The sequence below is a fragment of the Triturus cristatus genome, chromosome 8, assembly GCF_964204655.1.
Source record: "Triturus cristatus chromosome 8, aTriCri1.1, whole genome shotgun sequence".
Taxonomy (NCBI): domain Eukaryota; kingdom Metazoa; phylum Chordata; class Amphibia; order Caudata; family Salamandridae; genus Triturus; species Triturus cristatus.
In genome coordinates, this window is record NC_140591.1 from 504,914,607 (window position 1) to 504,931,517 (window position 16,911).

The 16,911-nt window shown below is 37.6% G+C and overlaps 1 protein-coding gene across 1 annotated transcript; it reads right to left on the reverse strand.

Moving 5' to 3' along the window:
• Positions 1 to 223: 223 nt before the first annotated feature.
• Positions 224 to 16,654, reverse strand: LOC146802401 (uncharacterized). Its single transcript, XM_085623750.1, has 3 exons — positions 15,327 to 16,654; positions 9,548 to 11,430; positions 224 to 233 (listed from the first exon to the last, which is right to left on the reverse strand). The coding sequence occupies exons 2-3, from the start codon at positions 11,386 to 11,388 to the stop codon at positions 224 to 226; spliced, it is 1,851 nt and encodes a 616-aa protein (XP_085479876.1). The 5' UTR covers positions 11,389 to 11,430; positions 15,327 to 16,654.
• Positions 16,655 to 16,911: the final 257 nt, after the last annotated feature.

Below are 16,911 nucleotides of genomic sequence, written 5' to 3' on the forward strand. Positions count from 1 at the left end.
ATCCCTGTAGCCGATGGCTGGGTCCCAGTGCCATATGACCCTACCACCATCCAAGCATGACGGGCAGCAAACAACGAGGGGGCCAGCTGGTGGAGAAGGGCCGAGACCCGCGTCATTGTCCCAGGGAGTACTGGCCTAGTACGAAACTGCCACAGCGGAGGAAAATTCAGAACAACATATGAACCTAGACCATGGACCATTCTGAAGACTAATGGCATGGCTCTCACAGCTCACTGAGGAGAAGAAACAATCACCAGAAACATATCTTGGTTTAAAAGGATCCAACACTCATGCACAGAAAGAGACTGTCCCTGAACTGCGGAAGGCGGAGTGGCGCCGGTTGTTGGCAACCTATCACGCCCTGACAAAGAGCCAACATTGGCAAATTATCCTCAACCTCCCACGGCAGAGCCTGACATGAATACTACCAGAAACAACTCGCCACCTTAAAGCCACATGGAGAGTCAAAGATCACACCAACAAAAGTACAATCTGAGACCCAACCCCAGGTCCAGTCAAAGACTCGAAGACTTTCTGTGTTAATCTGTTTTGTTTGTTTGGATACTAACTTGGGAAGGGATGTAGCGATCTGAGTATGGCGCAGGTGGGACCTGGATGCTGTTCTGGAAGAGCTTACACACTTTGTATCGCTCTCTGGGCAGGCGTGGCCAGAGAGGTTAAATAAACGGGCATAGGTCGCTCAGGACTTTCGGCCCTCACCAGTATACTGAGTGGTCGTGTGTTCATTTGGCTCTGCGAGCTAGGCCCAGCACGCATAGACAAGGGCCGCAACACAAAGCACCGTAGCGAGAGCCGAGCCAACAGCAGAAGAGTTTGCTAATCAAGCGGGGGGGATATCTATTCAAGTTATACGTTCTGAGTTAGGCATGCAAGGATATCCTGAACGGGCTATATATATATATATATATATATTCAGTGAAAAAACCATAGGTTTCACACACGTTATAGTTAGGAATTAGCATTTAAAAAACCTTAGAAATTCAGTGAAAAAACCATAGGTTTCACACATGTTATAGTTAGCTGGACATTTTACTCGTAAAAAACCAATGAAATTGCCCCGTTATAGTTAGTTCAGCTAACTATAACTCGCGCGCCCGCAATGCACTGCTGATGACGTCACATATTACATCACTCATGACATGGTCAGTGACATCACTCATGACATCACTGATGACATCTCAAATGACATCACTGATGACATCACTGATGACATCATCCAGTGAATGTGTGTTTTTCTGAAAATTAAATATGTTTTATATATGTATATCTCAAGGTCAATGGAAGAATAAATGGGTATATAAGTGTCTAAATGGATGCTTTGTTTTTGAAAAATGTATTGTGTTACTGACTGATTAAGTGTATCATAGTGAATACATGGCTTACTGAGTAATGTTTAAATATGAAAATATCTGTATCAGTCTCTCACTTTGTGTATAAGTGGCTGCATGGGTTGGTGAGTAGCTTCATGGGTGTCTATATAGGTTATTAGTTGTTTTTTTGAGTATCAGTCTGAGTGTCTGTATGGTTCGGTGGGGGGTATTATGTAGTGCATAGGTGCATGAATGAGTGATTCACTCTTTGTATGTGTTGAAGACAGCATGTGTGCAGGACTGTATGGGTGGATGAGTGTGTGAATGGTTGTGTTAGTGAGTGAATGACTGTCTCACTAGTGTCTTTATGAGTAACTACATATGTTTTAAACTAGTATATGTGACTATTGGTTTATATATGTGAGTATATGTGAGAGGGAGAGATTGAAAGAGTTCCTGTATGAATAAGTATGTGTTTCTATAAGTGATTGTTTAAAAGACTAAGTATGTGTAAGTTTCCGTAGAAGTAAGTATGGTGGTGTGTGTATTACTGTATATGCAAGTAAATGTATGTTTGATTCCTTATTAGCATGAGTGACTATGTGTGTGAGTAACTCTATGGATGAGTGGCATTGTGTAACAGGATGTATAGATGTATGAGTACATATGATGACTGAGTACATGTATGAGTGACTGTATAGGACTGTTGGTGAATGAGTGGATGTGTATGTGGATCTTAGAATTACTGAAGAGGTTGTTGTAACTGGTATTGGTATGTCCATTGTTTTGAAATTTTTAGTCTCTATTTTTGAATGTGTGTATCAAAGCTTATATTAAGGTGAGAGGAGGTCTGCCACTCTATCACAAGGATGATGTCAACAGTGATGTCATCAGTGATGTCATTTGAGATGTCATCAGTGATGTCATGAGTGATGTCACTGACCATGTCATGAGTGATGTAATATGTGACGTCATCAGCAGTGCATTGCGGGCGCGCGAGTTATAGTTAGCTGAACTAACTATAACGGGGCAATTTCATTGGTTTTTTACGAGTAAAATGTCCAGCTAACTATAACATGTGTGAAACCTATGGTTTTTTCACTGAATTTCTAAGGTTTTTTAAATGCTAATTCCTAACTATAACGTGTGTGAAACCTATGGTTTTTTCACTGAATTTCTAAGGTTTTTTAAATGCTAATTCCTAACTATAACGTGTGTGAAACCTATGGTTTTTTCAGTGAATTTCTAAGGTTTTTTAAATGCTAATTCCTAACTATAACGTGTGTGAAACCCATGTTTTTTTCAGTGAATTTGCAAGGTTTTTTAAATGCTATTTTTTTTTTTTTTCTTCATTTTTTTCAAACATATTTTTAATTTAATTTTCTTACCTTTTATAAAGACTATGCTTAATTTTTTAAAATCATTAAATATTTATTTTATATAAATTTTTTAAAATAAACAAGTAAAATTTATTTCCAGATTTTTTTTTTTTTTTTTTTTTTTTTTTTTATAGTACGCGTACCGTAAGCTCACGGTAAGCGTACGGTTTACGCAACGTCCGTAATCTATCTACGCTGCTTGCGTATAGTTACGTACTTTGCGTAGCCGCGCGTACTGCGCGTGGGACGCGTGCGCGCTTACGCAACACGCGCACGTTACGCGGAAGTGCCGGGAAATGACTGTTATGCGCATGCGCGCAAGCGCGTGTCTTTTTTACGTGCACGCGTACTTTTTGCCGTAAGCGTACCGTAAGCGTACCGTAAGCGTACGGTAGGTCATGTGATCTTGAAACACAACTTTTGATTGGTTGAAACTACTTTCAGTTCTAGAACTCTCCTACACCACACCCATTCCCCTCATTTCTGCTTGTGATCCCTTGGGAGAAGGAGCTGGTTTGTCTTTGGGATACGATGGCAGAACAGCAGAGCTCTTCTGAGAGTGAGGCTAGCACCAGCAGCACTGTCTTGAGGCAGAGAGCGAGGAAAGTAAAGCCTTCTTACGTTTGGGAGTATTTTACTTTTCCAGAAGGCCAGCAAAAGGTGAATGCACCCTTAGTTACTTGCAAGCTGTGTAAGCGTGTACTTTCTAGAGGTAATCCTAACAGGAAGTATTCCTTTGGGAATCACACCATGAAGAGACACCTCCAGGAAGTACACAGAAGGACACATGGTCATCTTTTTGGAGGTAACTCTTCAGAAAGACGAGCCAGTACATCCACAGCAGCTCAGCCTGGACCATCATCTGCAGGGCAGACTCCTTCTTCTGCAGGTCAGGTGAGCCCTTCATCTGTGGGGGGAGAATCTCCTTTTGCTGGCCCTCTGGAAATTAACCCTCGGTTTGCGAGGGTTGAAGTACGGTGCGCCACTTGTCACGATCTAATTACTTATAGGGAGACCAGTGTTTCCCTGGTGAACAGTAAAATAGATCAGCACACTTGTCGTACCGTCTAATATTCCCAATCTTTCTTTCCTCTGTCCCTGCATGAACACAACGGTTCTTTTAAGAGCCAACCTTATCTTTCATCTTTTTTTTTCTTTTTTTTTAAAAACTTTTTTTTTTTTTTTTTACCGTACGCGTACGGTAAGCGTACCTTTTTTTTATTTTTTTAAAAAAAACACTAAAAATCATTTATCTCATTACAAAGTCCTTGAGAGACTACAATTTTTATTTTTAACTTACCATACTCACTCAAAAAAATATTTATTCATTTGTTTTTTTTAAAAATAGTTTTTAAAATGGTTGTAGTTTCCGAAAATTTTCTATATCGATCTGAAAATAAAAAAAAAAGTATTAATATTTTTTATCCATTTTATAATACAATACACATATTTACATTTTTTAAAAAAAAATATTTTTGCCTTATTTTTGCTGTTTTCAGAATATATTGCATTTCACTATTAATTGTGAAAGCAATTGCATTCATCATTTTACAGCGGGCAAAAAAAATTAACAATCACAAAGATTGTATTAAAAAAGCCCAGAATGTCTTCTCACTTAAACTTATCATTACAGAAATGCATATTATTCTAAAAAAATATCATCTAAAAACAATACTTTTTTCTTTAAAATACCGTCTGATATGTTTGTTTCAGAAGTATAATCACAATATTATATCTCAAATAACTCCAAAATACATCTGATTTTATTTCCTTTAGGCCAAATAGTATTTTTTTTTTTTTCCTGGAATAAATTTCCAAGGGAAAACCATTAAAATTCTAAAGTTTAATCTGTCCAGATCTCACCAATTCTCTGTAACATTTTGGTTCACGAAAATTTTTTGAATAATTTATTTAGTCCACAATAGAATTGCTTACTTTTCCACATGGCCAAATAGTAATTTTTTAAATCATTTTTGAAAAAATTTCCAATGGCAGTCCAATAGCATTCCATAAATTAAAATGTGCAGAAGTTACCGATTATCTCTAAATTATTGGTTTTTGAAAATTGCATTAAAATTTAAAAAAGTCCACATTACAATTGGTTATCTTTCCTTTAGGCCAAATGATAATTTTAAAAATCTTTTTTCTACAAAATTGCAATGGTAATCCAGTAAAATGGTAAAATTATTTTGTCCAGATCTTGCCAAATCTCTCTAAAATTTAGGTTTCAGGAAGATTAGATAGGAATTTGCTAAATCAAAAGGCAAATGTTGTTTGAAAATCAATTTGGAATCATTACACAGTGTCCAGCCTTTTTCACATTTTAGATAAACTGTGTAATGTCCAGAAGTAACAGTAGGTCCATCATGGAAAATTATTGCAACAGTTACAAAAGTTTTTCCTGAAATTGATAATTGCTGTCCTGTAAACTTCTTTATTAAAGTATCCAATTTTGATCCATCAGCTCTACATCGTTGCATCATTAAAATTACATACTGTCCGTATTCCCTTAAAATTAATGTTGAAAACATGTCAGAATTACACTCACCACATTTCATGCTATGATTAGCATCTTTAACTAATTTTGCAAAAGTGACTGTTTTACTCTCTGGCAATGTCAAATAAATAAACCTTTCATTATCAACAATAGAGCCACATATATTATAACAATTATCACAACTATGTTCCCATTTATAAGAGAGACCAAAAAAAATGTCAATGGGAACTCCTTCTTCTTCCACTACCTGAAGAAAATACATCAAAAATTCGTGTGCATCTTGCTGTTCATTTTGAGAAAACTGTGTTCGTCCTGAACATACATCTAAAAGTTTTCTAATTTCAGTAGCACTTTCTATTTGAGTTTTATCTTTACTCAGCTTTTGAAAAAGGAGACTGAGCTCTGAACAGAATCTTTTTCCCTGATTTACTATTATCTGCTCTTGCAAACTTTCCAGATAAAATGCAACATTCAGCACTACATTAGCGTAGCAGTTGACACCAGAGCTATTTTCAAAATGACATCCTACAACCTGTTCTTCATTTTCCTTATTCTTTTTGCTTGCAATTACATCACTCCTCTTTTTTTTCCTCTTCTCTACATCTTCATTACAGATATTCTCATTTCTCCTTTTACGAGAAACTACACATTTCTCCAACACAGGATACTGACCTAAATGAGGAGCATAGCTTCTTCTTAATCTATTATACTCCTTTACACAGTTTGTATCAGCACTAACTTTTGAGTCATCAAAGTCTATCATGAATAAACCTGATAATGTTTTGACTCGTGACAAAGCTACATATGCCATACCTTCTTTGAACACAGTTGAACCAATGTTCACAAATGCACAATCTACAGTCAATCCTTGAGACTTGTGGATAGTTACAGCATATGCTAGTGAAAACGGAAACTGCTTCCTACGTACATATAAGTCTTTCACAAGCATGAAACGAACTGAACAACGACAAATGTCTTTAACTTCCTCTATCTGATCAAATTTTATCTGTAAACATTCAATTCCTTCTTTTTTCTGATAATTAATAAAACCCACAACTCTTCCCATCGCTCCATTCACTAAGCCTTTCTCAACATCCAAATTTCTCCTTAAAAACACTCTACAGTTCATGCAAACATAAAGATTTTTTTCTAATCCTGCTGTTTTGGAGATGTTCTTCTCTAGTGAGTCCAATTTATTTTTCAGTTTGCCTGTTACTGTGACTGTAATTCTTCCATCCTCAATTTTGTCCACTGCTTCCAATTTCCTGATGTCTTCCTTTTCCAATTTCAAAAGCTCCTCATTAAATATTGAGCATTCACGTAGAGTTGGCATTAAGCAGATGACACTTTTGTTTTCTGCAATATTCTTGTATATTTTCTCTGCAACTATTTCTTCCTTTGGAAATAAATTATGTAGCAGCCGACTCTGTAATGCTTTTTTCCCAACATCTGTGAGTAGTCCAATCCTGATATCTTTCAGAATACTTCCATATTCTTCATCGTTTGCTTGCCTCATATTAGTTGTAAGTTCCTTGTACTCAAAGAAGGACCAAATATTTGTATTTCCAATGCTTCCCAATGACTTCTTCGTGTCTTCATGTGTCACAGTATTAAACACTGGTTGTCCTTTAACTGGAGTAAGTTGCAAAAGATCCCCAAAAACTATGACGTGTTTTCCACCAAATAACACGTCATAGTCTGTCTTCAAAATTTGCTGCATTCTTAAATGCACAAAGGCAAGCATTAAGTTTGATACCATGCTCACCTCATCAATAATGAGAACTTGCATCTTCTTCAATACTCGTGAAACTTCCAAGGATGCTTCTCCAGTTAGCTTGTTGAATTGTATTTTGTTCTCATGCTCCACTGGTAACATTAGCAAACGATGTAAGGTGATTCCTTTTATGTTATATGCTGCTAACCCAGTTGGAGCAGTAACCACACAAGACAAAGTAGAATCCGTTTTTTGCTTTAGGTAGCTTCTGATGACTTTAATTAGGAAACTTTTTCCAGTGCCAGCTTGTCCGCTTACATACATCCTGATTGGATGAAATGATGTGCATGAGCACTCTTTTTTGATATGTAGAAATCCGTGATCAATTTTGTTTCTGATCTCTTCATAAATTTGTTGCTGCTCTTGATTCAGTTGTCTTTCCAAATTTTCTAAGTCTATAAATTCTTCTTGAGCTAGATTCATAGCCGTTTCCACTTCATTCATGGCTATTGATGCTTCATTTTCAACGATTGGTTGTCCTAGGGGATCTTGACTGTGTGTTCCTGAACTTTGGCTGTCCTGAGAACTGTCTCTAGCTATTTCTGCTGCAATTGTAGTTTCCTGTTCAATTTCTTCATTTAACATTTGCAGATAAGTTGAGAATGTACTGCATTGTATGCTGTCTTTGCAAGCATTAAAAGAATCTTCATAGCTCTGGAATTCTCCCAGTAGTTCATCCTCTGTACGCCATGGTTTAAACAACTGTAAAAGAGCCAAGTAGTAAAATTCTTTCTTGTCGGTAGTGTCGCAACTCAGCTTCCGGTGATTTATCAAACTTCCTTTGGTTTGCTTCACCAAACATCCTTCTTCACCAACAACTTTATATTTTCCACTGTTGATGTCTTCTGCAGCTTTCCGTGAATAAATGTAGTTCTGCAGCACTTCATAGAGACACATGTTCTCCAGATGATGACTTCTCTTGGGATAATATGTGTCCAACATGTTTGTTTTCAATATGTCTGTACTTTCTGGGTCATTCTCGGCCAAATATTCAATTTCTCCAACAGATTTCAGTACCCGATTTCTCATTGCTGCAAGGCCTAAACTTGCCCAAATTATTCTTCTTGACTTCGAGTAGAGACTTGCAGAAGATAACCTATCTGAACATTCGTAGGATCCAATTTCTCGATGCGATAACATCTTCAAACTAAAACTGTACAGCTTCTTACTGACAGTCTTCTCGTGAGAAATCTCTTCCCACATTTCCTTCAATTCTGTTTTTTCTGATTTCGTAATGTAAGACGTTACATATCGAGCAACAGCAATGGAATTGTCAGCAACATACTGTATATCCATGTTAGCGTTCCACATGGATAAAATGACTGGGTTGTAGTCATTTATATTTTTTGATTCTTCTTTTCTTTTAAGGTTGTAGGTATTCTTAGGTGATTTTCTTGTGATAGTATGTCTCACAGCTGACATAAAACTGTTGACTCTTCCATTTGTAAGAACAGGTCTAGGAAATCCAAATCGACATTTAGTGTAGTATTTTTCTTTGCTCTTGTATTTCCGTCGACAGTATTTTCCACACCGATGACTTTGGAAACGTAGAACTTGCTCCTTTAACTTGTTCTCTTCTGTGTTTTTAGGTATAGCACATGTTGCATATTCTTCAATGTAAGATAACACTGCTTCATCAGTATCTGTTCCAAACTTTGGGGCATCCTTGATCCACAGCAGCATATGAATATGAGGAGCACCTCTTGCCTGGTACTCTTTTCTCCAAAAGAAATCCACTACTTCTCCAAGGGGTGGATTTTTTTTATTGCAGATGAAGGACATCATAGCCTCAAATCTATGATTGAAATATCTGCAAACATTAACCGGATCCAATGAGCACAGTTCTCCTGCTGTCTTGTATTCGATGTTTTCAATGTTTGAATTGGCCTCTCGTAGAAAATCCAGTAAATCATCCCAAGCGTACTCGGCGCAGCTTAGGGTAAGGAACCATGTTGGTGTTCCTAAGTTGCGTAACATGCATTTTAGTTCACCATGGCGTCGGTACCAATATTCATTCGTCCCACGCTGACAAGCCATCAGATTGATCAGTTGTGTTTCCAAATGATCATCTCGGTGCTGCACTTTCTCCATAAAATCCTTAGCAGACACATTTTGTAAATGTACTCCACTTTTTAAAATGTGATTTACTGCATAAGACAGTGCAGACAAGTCGCTTTCAAATAAAAGATGGAACAAATAAGGGATACTTTGTCGAAATCTGGGATCTTCAGCATATAGTCTTGTAGTCCGATACTCAGAAGCTGGAATCTGTTCCGGACGTTCATCGTATCGTCCTCCTTTTCCTTTAGGAAACAGCTGGGGAAAACATCGAGCTTCCAAGCTCTCCTCCCATACACTCACAGGATTTCCTTTTGCTTTCTTCATCTGAAAGAGATCAATATTGTCCCCCATAACTTCTTTCGAATGGAGAGGATGTATGCTAAAATGTTCATAAATTTCTTCTTCCTTTGACTTGTCCACTTTTTCAATTTGTCCAGTTGGTGTTTCTGTGTCTCCTTGTAAATCTTCTTCTTCTTCTTCTTCTTCTATATAAATTGATTCATACCATTTGTTATTTTTTTTCAAATACAAATTTGCTCTTTGTACTTTCCGCACATCTACCAGCTCCTGCCAAATCTTCTTATTCTTTGTAGGGACACCATTAACCAGAATAATTAATGGTTCAGTTTCCAAAGTATCTGCATCAATAGTTTCCATATTTTTTTTCAAATCCAAGGGCAAATACACCACTCTACCTTTTAAACCTCTCAGTAAATCTGAAGGAGGTAATTTACCAGTTTTGGGCTCCATACGTACTATGGTCTGGAACGGATGAACACATTGAATGAGTATAGACTCATATGTATTTAATTCAGAAAGTTCAGCAGGAATAGCATCCAATTCTAAATTATTATGTACAGCTCTGGTCGGCATTCTATTTTCCTCTAACTTGTTGTAGCAGTATTTGCAAATACGCTGATCTTCACCCAATTCAAAACAATTTTCAAGAAATATATATGTGGCAAAATCCATCCACTTATAATTATCTTCATTTTCACTCTTTCTGTAGAGATCAACATTCCTAGTTTGTTTTCTATAATGAGTTCTGCGGCAACAAATACAAGTAACATTTGGTCTTTCATTAGAGACTATTGCAAATTTTGTTATGTGATCATTAAATGTGTTACTTACAGAGGGTTCTACATTCTCTTCCACTTCTGCCTCATTTATTGTGTCCTTCTCTGCACTGTTTTGTTCAGGACCAAAGTAACAAAACTGAATTTCATCAACAACCTTCTCTACATCTGATACCGTTCCTCGGAACAGAGCCCTATTCAATTCATTTAACTTTATTGCTGGACTTTTGGCAAAATACAACCGTCTCACAAACTTTCTTATTTCAGTATGATGAACAGCCAGCATCCTAAAATGATGGAAAACACTATTGCACACTTTTCTAGATAGACAAGCAAGAGAATGACCCTGCAAACCAGTATTCTCTCTCACTCTGCATGGATCCAGACTTTGAAGCACCTTAATCTTTTGTTTTACACTTTTTTTACTATATTCTCTTAGAAACTCTCGAAATCTGTCAATAGATTCCTGACGCACAGTGCAAATACTACTACAATTCCAAGTGTACACTGGGGCTTTAGGACGTCTCCCCATTGCCTCATCTGCCATCACTTGTACCTCATCTCTTGGAACCATTATCTCCTTCTCCATTATGCAACCGTTTTTTACTTCGTATGAACGACCTCTGGTGTCAACTGCATGCAGCAAACTATTGCTTTGAAAATAGCTTTCTTCATTAAAAAAAGGTTCACTACTTGAACTATGCATCCACTTTCCTAAAAACACTTTACAAAAGTTTGTTCTGTTCACTACTCTTTTGCTTTTGCTTTGTGATTTCAGTACATTAACCATTTTATCTAATGTACGCATCCTATTCAAAATTAATATGAATAGTTTCCTTTTTAATTCTAATGCTTTTGCTGCAATGGCTTCAATTTCTTTTTTTCTCTTATAATATTTAGCCTTCTGCTTATATTTCTTTATATCCTTTATCAAATTGGACATAACTCTTCTCTGAAACATTTTTCTACGTATCTCTTTAAATGCTGTTTTTCTGTTTATGTTAAACTTTTCAATTGCAGAAGGTATATTTGCATTAACTAAATCCTCAATTTTTTGCTGTTCTGTAGGTTTTGTTACATTTTTCCGAGAACAGACATTTTGTACATTTTTGTTTGTTTTCAATATTTTGTTTAGGAATTGTCTTTTTTGCTTACCAGAAGATTTTTTCTTTTTCCCAACATCAGCATCTTCTACTAACTTTGGTCCTCCAGTTGTCCTCAAATATAGTTTTTTTTTTAGAGTTTTTTGAACTCGAGATTTTGTAGGCATCTTAAATTTTGTTCACTGTTCTTCAGCAATACCTGAAAAAAACTAAAAAAAAAATCCTTTATTGTATTTAAATATATTACTACATTTCTTTTCACAATAGTCACAAAACGAAATTTCTTTGCCATTTTCAATGCACACAAACTGCTCTTTTTTTAAAATTTATTTAAATGCACATGTCCAAGCTTTTTTTTTTTTTCAGATCACCACCGTGTGTATTCTCTGTGACTGCCTACAATCCAGCAGGGGCCACCAGCCTTAGTGATGCTGAATGTATTTGCATTACAGACTTAAACCTGAAAACCCCACTCGCTTCTAATTACTGTGCATGACTATACATGGCAAGCACATGGGTGTGTGCTAAGCCTCTGCTTCTTCCCCCAAAAATTCGCTCCTCTTTTCCATCTACTGCAACTGTGAAATCACCAGAGCAAGACGCAATAAATTTCTGCCTATAATTCTTCTATGCACACAGAGTCATGTTTTCACATTAGTGCCAAAACGAAATTTCTTTGCCAATTTGAAAGCACACTTACTGCTCTTTTTTTTTCGGGCCAAGTGAAAATCTCTTTTTACACTTTGAAATCACTTTTACAGACTGACACATTCTGAAACCTTTTTTTTAAATTTATTTAAATGCACATGTCCAAGCTGTTTTTTTTTCAGACCACCACCGTGTGTATTCTCTGTGACTGCCTACACTCCAGCAGGAGCAACCAGCCTTAGTTATGCTGAATGTATTTGCATTACAGACTTAAACCTGAAAACCCCACTCGCTTCTAATTACTGTGCATGACTATACATGGCAAGCACATGGGTGTGTGCTAAGCCTCTGCTTCTTCCCCCAAAAATTCGCTCCTCTTTTCCATCTACTGCAACTGTGAAATCACCAGAGCAAGACGCAATACATTTCTGCCTATAATTCTTCTATGCACACAGAGTCATGTTTTCACATAAGTGCCAAAACGAAATTTCTATGCCAATTTGAAAGCACACTTACTGCTCTTTTTTTTTTGGGCCAAGTGAAAATCTCTTTTTACACTTTGAAATCACTTTTACAGACTGACACATTCTGAAACCTTTTTTTTAAAATTTATTTAAATGCACATGTCCAAGCTGTTTTTTTTTCAGACCACCACCGTGTGTATTCTCTGTGACTGCCTACACTCCAGCAGGGGCAACCAGCCTTAGTGATGCTGAATGTATTTGCATTACAGACTTAAACCTGAAAACCCCACTCGCTTCTAATTACTGTGCATGACTATACATGGCAAGCACATGGGTGTGTGCTAAGCCTCTGCTTCTTCCCCCAAAAATTCGCTCCTCTTTTCCATCTACTGCAACTGTGAAATCACCAGAGCAAGACGCAATACATTTCTGCCTATAATTCTTCTATGCACACAGAGTCATGTTTTCACATAAGTGCCAAAACGAAATTTCTTTGCCAATTTGAAAGCACACTTACTGCTCCTTTTTTTTTCGGGCCAAGTGAAAATCTCTTTTTACACTTTGAAATCACTTTTACAGACTGACACATTCTGAAACCTTTTTTTTTAAATTTATTTAAATGCACATGTCGAAGCTGTTTTTTTTTCAGACCACCACCGTGTGTATTCTCTGTGACTGCCTACACTCCAGCAGGGGCAACCAGCCTTAGTGATGCTGAATGTATTTGCATTACAGACTTAAACCTGAAAACCCCACTCGCTTCTAATTACTGTGCATGACTATACATGGCAAGCACATGGGTGTGTGCTAAGCCTCTGCTTCTTCCCCCAAAAATTCGCTCCTCTTTTCCATCTACTGCAACTGTGAAATCACCAGAGCAAGACGCAATACATTTCTGCCTATAATTCTTCTATGCACACAGAGTCATGTTTTCACATTAGTGCCAAAACGAAATTTCTTTGCCAAATTGAAAGCACACTTACTGCTCTTTTTTTTTTGGGCCAAGTAAAAATCTCTTTTTACACTTTGAAATCACTTTTACAGACTGACACATTCTGAAACCTTTTTTTTTAAATTTATTTAAATGCACATGTCCAAGCTGTTTTTTTTTCAGACCACCACCGTGTGTATTCTCTGTGACTGCCTACACTCCAGCAGGAGCAACCAGCCTTAGTGATGCTGAATGTATTTGCATTACAGACTTAAACCTGAAAACCCCACTCGCTTCTAATTACTGTGCATGACTATACATGGCAAGCACATGGGTGTGTGCTAAGCCTCTGCTTCTTCCCCCAAAAATTCGCTCCTCTTTTCCATCTACTGCAACTGTGAAATCACCAGAGCAAGACGCAATACATTTCTGCCTATAATTCTTCTATGGACACAGAGTCATGTTTTCACATTAGTGCCAAAACGAAATTTCTTTGCCAAATTGAAAGCACACTTACTGCTCCTTTTTTTTTCGGGCCAAGTGAAAATCTCTTTTTACACTTTGAAATCACTTTTACAGACTGACACATTCTGAAACCTTTTTTTTAAATTTATTTAAATGCACATGTCCAAGCTGTTTTTTTTTCAGACCACCACCGTGTGTATTCTCTGTGACTGCCTACACTCCAGCAGGGGCAACCAGCCTTAGTGATGCTGAATGTATTTGCATTACAGACTTAAACCTGAAAACCCCACTCGCTTCTAATTACTGTGCATGACTATACATGGCAAGCACATGGGTGTGTGCTAAGCCTCTGCTTCTTCCCCCAAAAATTCGCTCCTCTTTTCCATCTACTGCAACTGTGAAATCACCAGAGCAAGACGCAATAAATTTCTGCCTATAATTCTTCTATGCACACAGAGTCATGTTTTCACATAAGTGCCAAAACGAAATTTCTTTGCCAATTTGAAAGCACACTTACTGCTCCTTTTTTTTTCGGGCCAAGTGAAAATCTCTTTTTACACTTTGAAATCACTTTTACAGACTGACACATTCTGAAACCTTTTTTTTAAATTTATTTAAATGCACATGTCCAAGCTGTTTTTTTTTCAGACCACCACCGTGTGTATTCTCTGTGACTGCCTACACTCCAGCAGGGGCAACCAGCCTTAGTGATGCTGAATGTATTTGCATTACAGACTTAAACCTGAAAACCCCACCCGCTTCTAATTACTGTGCATGACTATACATGGCAAGCACATGGGTGTGTGCTAAGCCTCTGCTTCTTCCCCCAAAAATTCGCTCCTCTTTTCCATCTACTGCAACTGTGAAATCACCAGAGCAAGACGCAATAAATTTCTGCCTATAATTCTTCTATGCACACAGAGTCATGTTTTCACATAAGTGCCAAAACGAAATTTCTTTGCCAATTTGAAAGCACACTTACTGCTCCTTTTTTTTTCGGGCCAAGTGAAAATCTCTTTTTACACTTTGAAATCACTTTTACAGACTGACACATTCTGAAACCTTTTTTTTAAATTTATTTAAATGCACATGTCCAAGCTGTTTTTTTTTCAGACCACCACCGTGTGTATTCTCTGTGACTGCCTACACTCCAGCAGGGGCAACCAGCCTTAGTGATGCTGAATGTATTTGCATTACAGACTTAAACCTGAAAACCCCACCCGCTTCTAATTACTGTGCATGACTATACATGGCAAGCACATGGGTGTGTGCTAAGCCTCTGCTTCTTCCCCCAAAAATTCGCTCCTCTTTTCCATCTACTGCAACTGTGAAATCACCAGAGCAAGACGCAATACATTTCTGCCTATAATTCTTCTATGCACACAGAGTCATGTTTTCACATAAGTGCCAAAACGAAATTTCTTTGCCAATTTGAAAGCACACTTACTGCTCTTTTTTTTTCGGGCCAAGTGAAAATCTCTTTTACAGACTGACACATTATGAATCCACCATGTGTAACTACAACAAAAACAATTCCCATTTCTATTATTCATTTCTTAAGTTACCACATACATCCCCTCTCAAACTGTAAACTCACCTTTAAATTTAGTTAGTTGTGAAAGAAATGTGTCACTCAAACAGCAGATTATCAGAGCCAGGATCTCTGTTCTGTACACCTCTCTCCTCTCAGCAGAACCAGATAATGGCAAACTTTCCCTCTATTTTTCCACACATATACATGTAAGTTTCAAATCTCAGTGCTTCCCCCTTTTTTTCAAATGTAATGACACATTTCTATTGGTTGAAAACCAACCCTTTTCCAAAAGTACCCTGCCCCCAACTTGACTTCTGCCTAGTACCCTTCCCCCAACTTGACTTCTGCCTGCTACCATAGCAACAGCTCATGGAACACTGCTGTGTGCAGTTAGGTCAGAAGTTCGACACACAATGTTTCAATTCCACAGAGCAAGAGTGCTTGACTTTTCAAACCTAACTGCAAATCCATAGTACTGTTCTTTGGTTACACATTTTTTTGTACCAATACAAAACATGCTTCTATTAATTTTCACATACAGCCTATTTTTTATTCTAGAATGGTATGAAACAGCCAATCAGTTCTTTTTGTTTTGTAAAAAATATGTATGCCTCCATTTCCAAACTGTCTTTATTTTCATATTGCCATTCTACTGAAAGACACCTCCTGAGTGCATCCAGTTCTCCTTTGAAGATGTTCACAGTGTGGATTGTAGGGCACAGCTATGTCTTCTGGAGTGAAAAGTTTGCAGAGAAAACAGATATGGTGAGAGACCTTGCTTTGCCAAATGTAGACATTAAATGGATTGGTCAGAGAGGGTTAAAGTGGCACCAATTGATGCCATTGGTGAAATCCTTCATGCAAATCCAACACCCTGACCTCATAATAGTGCACTGTGGTGGCAATGACCTAGGCACTTTGACTGGGGTAGGTCTGGAAATGCTTATGAAGGACACCTTTGCACAACTGTTTACACTTTTCCCTAAAACTGCCTTTGTGTTTTCCAACATATGCCAAAGGCAAAAATGGAACTGGTCCAATCATTTCTGTCCACAGATTGACAAAGCAAGAAAGCACGTCAACAAATCTGTTTCTGCTTTCCTCCGTGACTATGGTATGGGTGCCATTTACCACAACAACTTGCGTTACGACATGCAAGACATTTATAGAGGAGATGGTGTGCACTTCAATGATGAAGGGAACAGAGTCTTCCTCTTGAACCTTAGACTCTGCATCGGTACTTACTTGTAAGTACCACTAAAAAAATGACTCCATAAACACAACAGCTCTTTTTAGAGCTCCCTAATTTCTAAACTCTTAAATCTGATTTTCATTTATTTATTTTTATTTTTTTTACCGTACGCTTACCGTGAGCTTACCGTACGCGTACCCCGTGATTTTTTTTAAAATCAATAAATGTTTTTTTTGTACTTTTCTGTCCTTCTTTGACCCCCTTACAATTGTTAGGGGGTCTGTAACTCTCCTCATTGCCCCCTTACTTTGTTTTCACTCTTTTTTTTCAGAGTGAAATACACAAAATGGCGGCCGCCGCTTCCTGGTTTCGGCCGATTCGAATGTTTACTAAGATCTAAGAGCCAATCAGAATCGCGCTCGCGCACGCCACCGTACGCTTACCGTAAGCGTACGG

Bases quoted from the DNA above. Each gene is read 5' to 3' on its own strand.
- LOC146802401 (XM_085623750.1), bottom strand. From the start codon at position 11,388: ATGCCTACAAAATCTCGAGTTCAAAAAACTCTAAAAAAAAAACTATAT.